Below are 7,070 nucleotides of genomic sequence, written 5' to 3'. Positions count from 1 at the left end.
CAAGTCAAGGGTTAAGATCCCCTTACCGGTCATCTTTAAAAAAAAAAAAAAAAAAAAGACAAAAGTGTCAAAAGGAATGTTAATGTTTGTAAAACGCTTAGAACAGTGATTGGCACATAATTCAAGTTTTTTTTTTTTTTTAAGAAATAGATCAAATCTCTTAAGTATTTCAGGAGGAAAGGAGACCAAGAAACTAACTTTATGGTTAACGACAATCAATGGAACCTACAGTTTCTCAGTGGATATGCAACTGGCTCAGACAAGGGTAATTTGTTTTATTAAAGGGCCTTTTTTGTTTTTTGCTAATAGCTTATTTCCCAATATAATAAGATCTAATTTCTGGTTGTAGGGGAAAGTTTATTCAACTCAGAGCTGTGTTATGATTAGGAGAGCCAAAGAAAGGATCAGGGCAGGAACACCTCCCACCACTTAGCAACTGAGTAGAATATGTGTGCTGCTTGGCAGCAAACACCGCTGCTGCTTGAGGATGAGGCTCTCCAAGTTCTGTGGGAATCTGTGTGTGATGGATTCCGAAGTGCTCAAGAGTACCTGACTTGTTCGACTAGTTTAAGCAGGGAAATTGAAGCTCTAGAAAGTTCTATAAATGATTCTCTGCTTTTCAACCAACAACGTCCTCCAGATGCCTGAGGGAGAACCTGTCAGGATCAGGGTTTGGAGATTGGAAAGAGTTTACATTAGCAAGACTGGAGAGGTCTCAGGTCTCCTGAGGAGGTCACAAGCATTGTACTGTCCTACCATTCTTCAAATAGTACCCGTGGTTATGAATTAATATTTCTGTTGGAATCAGCATCCAAACCTCTTGGCCTGGTCCCTCAGACTCTCAGCCCTAACAATACTGAGCAGGAATCTTCTGTCCAGCGTATCTCACTGTACTGCAGACACGAATTTCTGTTCCTGTCAACTGTACTGTAAATAAGATTCTTTGTCCTCCTCCTGTCCACCTACTAAATCTCATCCTTCCTCAGGAGCTTGCTCTAACCACCACTCCGTGAGACTTTTCTGACTCCCTATCTGTGATCTCTCTTTTCTGAAAACTGGTTCCCCACAGGACACCTTAGACTTGTTCTCTAACTGCTTTAGATTTGTGTGGTTTTTCTCTCCTGCTGGTTTTAGATGCCCTTAAAGCCAGAAGTGACCTTTCTGTTCTTGTCTTAATAGAAAGGAGGGTCTGAAGTCAAGCAGTCCTGTGTCTGATTCTTGTGGCTAGTGGTCTGGCAAGCCAACTACTCGGAGCCAGTTTCCACATCTGCAAAATGGTTGGAAGGTTGGTGTGAAATTAAATAAGAATATGTATAAAGTTCCTGCTTACACCTAGTTTTTAAAAAATGAGGTCTTTCTTTCCACATCTCTATACAACATGCTAACAGCTTTGGATGAAGTACATTCTCCCTGAACAGTGTTAGAGCACTTTGGACCATCATATGCCAATGTTTAGTGTTTAACCTAGAGAAGTCACTAGATGCCTTATGACCTGAGGTTACAAATTGAGGGTGAGAATGATCTTGTTTATCTTTGTACTCCCCTTGCACATGGTGCTTTGTACTCAGAAGGTGCTAAATTAAAGTTTCTTGGAACAAGAAATGAGAGATTTCTCTAATGCTACTGAAGTTCATGGAATGGGAAAGCTGCTTCACAGGAGCCCTCACCTGCAAAGACATGAACTATTCCACCCCAGCCCCCACCCCGGGGTGTCCAAGCAACAGTGCTCCTCAGCCCTCCATGGCATCGGCCCCTCCGTTCAGTATCAGGCAGAGGCTGCTAACAGTGATGGTGGCTGGAAAACTCTAGGGCGAGGATTTGAGGATGCAATGGCAGCCTTAGCCACTAAAGGAGAGGACTAGCCAGAAAGAGGAGGCAAGAGTAAAGGGCTGGAGGATAATGAACCTCATCTGTCCAGATCCAGGTGCTTGGCCTTCCTTTCACAGCCTAAGCGTTCTTCCAGTGTTCAGGAATAATGCAAAGCTGTCTGTCAGGACTTTGAGTGCAACCTAATTGAGGAAGGAGGCCTGAACACTAGCCAGTGTCCCCAGGTGAGCTCTGGTATCAGTGTAACACAGGACTCAGAGAGTGCCAACAGAATAACATGTTCCTGCCGAGTCCTAAAGAGCCATGACTCTGCTCAGCCCTGCCAGAGCAAGAGCCCTGCCCAATGAAGGTGCTCGTATAATTTGGGAATCTGTACCCATGTTCTAAAAGAAAGCTCTGTCCTACTACACTCAGCACCCTATTCTAAGGCCCATGACACTCACAAGGAAGCAGGAACTAGAGGCAGCTCAGATTTATTAAGTCAGTAGAAAAGTGACTGTACAGATTTGAGGTGCAAGAACGGAGATGGGGTAGACTGGGCCCCTGCACCTGGGACTCCACCCCGTCAGAAAGCTCCAGTCCAGAGCCTGAGGCATGGTCTGCGTGTGTGTGCACATGTACATGAGAGCTATCTGGATGCCCCCGAGTATCTACTAAGTGTTCTGCCCCCGTGGGGGGCACTGGGATTTCTTGCCCAGCAGCTGGGCTTAAAGAGAAGAGGCTGAGAAAGCCGGACCCTAGAAACGGCCCAGCACGGTGGCTAACAGAGCCATCCGGATGTACATGCCGTTCTCAGCCTGGCGGAAGTAGGCTGCCCGGGGGTCCGAGTCCACCTCCACGCTGCAAGAAAAGGCAAGCAGTCATCATGCAGTCCATGAATCACCTGTACGGCACTAACTCCCCTCCCCACGGCCAGCCTCGAGCACTCTCCTGTTTAATGCCTCCTTACCTTATCTCGTTGACACGGGGCATTGGGTGCATCACCACCATCTTTTTCTTTGCCCGGGTCATGATGTGGGGAGTGAGGATGAACTGACCAAAGCACTGCAAGGCAGAAGGGGTCCCCGTTAGTGCCTCAGAGACTACAGAGAACACAAGTCTTAACTGCTCCCACAGGGTCCCCTCTATAACTACACGCATCTAGGGCAACTGAGGGGCCTGGGGCTTAACAGCTGTGACACAGCCACCGGTGCTTAGCCTTCCTGCCTTCTCATCTGGATGCCTTACAGCTCCAACCCTGGCTTCTTCCTCAAGCCTGGCACTCACAGCTTCATACTCCTGGGCAGAGCCAAATCGTTCCTTCTGGATTCGAGTCATGTAGAGTACGTCAGTGTCAGGCAGTGCCTCCTCAATGCTCTCAAATTCCTCCTGGAGGGCGAGGCAGAGCCACAGTGAATGCAGTGCTGGGCTCTGACTGCCCAACCCATGGTCTCTATGGCCTCTGGGATGGGCTGTGAGGGTCTCACCTGCTTGGTGCCCCGAGAGGCCACAAAGTCCCACACATTGGGTGGCATACGCAGGCTGGGAGGTGCCACATAGCGCAGGCTGACACGGTACTGGGTGAGCAGACAGGCCAGGGAATGCACTGTGCGTCCGTGCTTCAGGTCACCCACCATTGTGATCTAGGGGAGGAATGCAATCACCAGAGAGACCCCAGATTGGACACCCCTCCGCCATTTCAAAGCTTTCAGCCTCAGGACCAGGATCAAAGCCTCTGTGATGCAGCATGCCCTGGAGAAACTACTTCCTAACTGCTTGTCTTTCCACACCTCCCATGCAGAGCTCCCACCCCTGCCACCACCCTCACCGTCATGCCATTGACAGTCCCCAGTTCCTCTCGGATGGTGAAGATGTCCAGCAGGGCCTGGGTGGGATGCTCTCCAACTCCATCCCCTGCGTTGATCACTGGCCTCCGGCAGTGCTTGGCTGCCAGCTGTGAAAATGGGAACAAAGGGGAATCCTGTCTTCCACAACTCAGAAGCCCCTCCCTGCCTCAGTCTCACGCTTCCTGGGTCCTCTTGCCCATCTGGTTCAACCTGTGACTGAATAGAAAACGTGGGCCTAGACTTATCATCCCCATCTTGGTGAACAGGCTGGCCTCACCTCCACAGCTCCGGGCTGGGGGTGCCGCAGCACGACGACGTCAGCATAGCAGCTCATGGTCTGCACTGAGTCAGCCAGGGACTCGCCCTTCTGGACGGATGACGTGGCTTCGGAGAAGCTGAGCACAGCACCCCCTAGCCGAGCCATGGCTGCTGCAAAGGAGCTGCTGGTCCGCGTGCTCACCTCGTAGAACATGGAGGCCATAACCTTCCCCTGGGGAGAGGGCAGGGTGGAAGGTATGTGTGTGTATGTGTGTGTTCATCTTGGGGAGCACAAAGGTGGGTGCCCACCTCCCTAACTTACATCAGAGCAGTGCTGAGAGGACCCTTTATGCCCCAAACCTCCCCTGTGGCCTATCAGAGCCTTGACATTTCCACCATTAGTGTCACTCTGAACTAAAGGCTCTGTCTCCAAAAAGCCACCGTTAAGTGTCTGAATGGCCAGGGAGAGAAGGAAACGCCCTAGCTCTCTCCTGTGACTGTCAGCACTGACCAGATAACCCCATTAGTGGGCTGATGCTCTGGTGCTCAGGGCCTACCAAGTCAGCTAAATATTGCTTTGAGGAGGAAAACATGGGATAAAGATCTAGACCCGGAGGCCTTCCAGAGGAGAAGGCCAAGCTGACACAGAGAGTTTGGATTTGCAGGAGGGGACCTGATGACATGGGGTGTAAGAACCATTCTGACCACTGCACAGCCCTGCCCTGATAGGGGCCACAGAGCAGGCAGAGGTCTGGATCTTCAGCCCCACAACCCTGACCTTGAGGATGTCGAGGCTCCGCTCTTTCTGTACCATCATCCGTAGCGTGTGTGCCACATTGAACAGGTGAGACATCTAAGAAAGATCTCAAGTCAGCTGGGAAGGCAGTAAGCAGCCCCAGAGATCCTAGCCCCAACCTTCCAATCTTCAAAGCTCTGGGTGTTGCCATCCTCCCTTCCCCAGGCACCTGATCCTTGGTGAATTGCTGGACAGACAGGATATGCTGGCCCACTAATGAATGCAGCAGGGGTGAGGTCTGGGGGTGTAGCAGGCCAGGAGTCCCCAGGTTCTGGGGTGATGCCTGTCTAGGTACTGGTGGTGGAGGGTAGCAGGTGCCGTCAGGAGTTCCCATCAGCTCTGCAGTGAGGGACGGGACAGAAGAGGCTGGTCAGAGGGTTCCCCCTACCCAGGCCAGATCACAGAGGTCCCCAAGGTGAGTGTGTGTCAGGGTGGAGTCTCACCTGGCTCAGTCGCCTTCCGAGAGGACTTTTCCTTTGGCTCTTCAGCTGCAGGTGGGGCAATAGGACAGACGTAAGTTTGCAGCTGAGGTTTGGGAAAGAGCCTGAATTTCCCCAGGAACTCTGGGTCACAGTGTATGTGTTAAACCAATTCACACCACAGTGGCTATAGCAGGTTAGGGGAGGGCAGGAAGGACTACAGCAGCTCTTGGGACAGACACATGATTCCAGACGGGGGCTGTGCTGTGTGGGAGCAGTGGTGCCCTCTAGAGGCCTTCCCAGTTGGCAAAAGGATCCTAGGCAAGAGGAACGGCCAGGCTCACACCAACCAATGACCTGGATTTACCCCACACTCTGCTGCTCTGTGGGATCCCAGCTCCTGGGTGGAGGAACATAGCTGCCCACGACAAAAAAGGGCCTGTAAGAAGCAGCTTGGGATGTCTACCTCATGCAGGGGTGACTTACGTAGGCAAGGGAGGGTACAGTGGGTCAGACTAGGATGAAGAGATGGAGAAAAGGACAGGGTAAGTGGAAAAAGGAGAGGTGCTGGGAGGAGGGGCCTGAGTCGGTGCCCAGGTAACTGAGCCCCCAACCCTGATCCATCCTGGATACTGGGTGGAAAAGGATCCCATCCCAAGATCCCATGTCTTGGAATCAGGGTGACCCCATCTTTTGCGTCATAGGAACACCTCTTACCTGGGAGACCAGGGTCAGAGGCTCGGTGGATTCGGGGTGGCAGGTGGAAACGGCCATCAGGAAGCCCTGGGATGCCCCTGCGAGGCCTTTCGGGTGTCTGGAGGGATGACATCGGCCCAGCGATTTGAAAAGTAACTGACCCAACCCCACCTCAATTCAATCCCTCAAGAAAGGCCAACTGCTCCTTGTCCACATGGATCCCACGGTACATTATCTCCCCTCAGTTCTGTCCTTTGAGTGTGTTGGCAACAAGTGGCAGACAAACTCGTCTTCCAATATGTGTGCTCACCCAATGATAGGACCCTAAACTGTGTGCTCACCCAATGATAGGACCCCAAGACCTAACTCTGGTTGGATTAACAATGAGCTTGTATTTCTCACTGGTAGCCTCCTAAACTGAGAGTTAATTCTGTATTTTGCAGTAGGTGGTATGGACTTTAACCATCAAGGGTGGAGCCTTCTGCTGCTTTGAACCATTAATGAAAACATTCAAGCTGTTAGTCCTGCCCCTGGGCACACCCCCAGGCCCTTTCAGCCAGCCCTAGCCCAGAAACCACTTGGATACCGAGGTTATCTCACTGGTGGCAGGTGCTGAGGACGGGAGCTGGGGTATAGCCCCCTGAGGCCACTTCCGAACATCCTGTCCATAGCCTGGGTGCACCAGAACCTGCAGAGAGAAAGTAGGGGAATAAGGAATGGGCAGAGAGAGCCACAACTAGGATCCTAAAGGAGTGGACGCCAGCCAGAAGAAATGCCTTGGGGGAGCTGTGCCCATCCCCCACCCCTGTGCAGGGCAGCTGGAGGGGGTGGGCTGGATTGTGCAGATGTGCTGAGCAGGGAGGAATATGAAAACGGTGGGAGAGAAGTCACTACTCAGGTCAGACAGGGGCCACACACATACCTGCCCGTCAATATAGGCAACCTCCCCTCGAAGGACCACACGGCGGACGGTGCCCTTCACCTTCTGCCCTTCAAAGGGTGTCCAGTGGGCCTTGGAGAAGGGCATGTGGCTGGGGATTGTCCATTCATGCTCCAGATCCACCTGTCCAGAGGGTCATGGGTTATGCTAGGGAAAGGCCAGGCCGGGGAACAGATCCTAGGGCTGAAGAGTCTGCCACCCAGTCTAGGCCCCCAGTCCACACCTCCACATAGGTGTCCTCCTGTGGGGGTAGGTGAAAGATCCGCCGAGGATTGTGGTGCAGTCGCTGCAGCACGTCGTCCAGACTG

At 52.1% G+C, this 7,070-nt stretch overlaps 1 protein-coding gene across 1 annotated transcript in view; it reads right to left on the bottom strand.

The window, feature by feature from the left end:
* Nucleotides 1-2,287: 2,287 nt before the first annotated feature.
* The window catches only part of CAD (carbamoyl-phosphate synthetase 2, aspartate transcarbamylase, and dihydroorotase), a 22,442-nt gene continuing 17,659 nt past the window's right edge, over nt 2,288-7,070 (bottom strand). Inside the window, exons 32-43 of the mRNA XM_008584668.1 lie at nt 6,745-6,885; nt 6,409-6,510; nt 5,844-5,940; nt 5,151-5,195; nt 4,877-5,046; nt 4,690-4,764; nt 3,931-4,143; nt 3,635-3,760; nt 3,294-3,449; nt 3,094-3,195; nt 2,777-2,871; nt 2,288-2,667 (exon numbers count right to left, since the gene is read on the bottom strand). Of these exons, the coding sequence (XP_008582890.1) occupies nt 2,565-2,667; nt 2,777-2,871; nt 3,094-3,195; nt 3,294-3,449; nt 3,635-3,760; nt 3,931-4,143; nt 4,690-4,764; nt 4,877-5,046; nt 5,151-5,195; nt 5,844-5,940; nt 6,409-6,510; nt 6,745-6,885 (1,425 nt within the window). The 3' untranslated portion in view covers nt 2,288-2,564. The remainder of the gene's footprint in view (nt 2,668-2,776; nt 2,872-3,093; nt 3,196-3,293; nt 3,450-3,634; nt 3,761-3,930; nt 4,144-4,689; nt 4,765-4,876; nt 5,047-5,150; nt 5,196-5,843; nt 5,941-6,408; nt 6,511-6,744; nt 6,886-7,070) is intronic.

Source organism: Galeopterus variegatus, unplaced genomic scaffold, assembly GCF_000696425.1.
Source record: "Galeopterus variegatus unplaced genomic scaffold, G_variegatus-3.0.2 Scaffold3330, whole genome shotgun sequence".
Taxonomy (NCBI): domain Eukaryota; kingdom Metazoa; phylum Chordata; class Mammalia; order Dermoptera; family Cynocephalidae; genus Galeopterus; species Galeopterus variegatus.
This window is presented reverse-complemented; position numbering and strand designations above follow the sequence as displayed.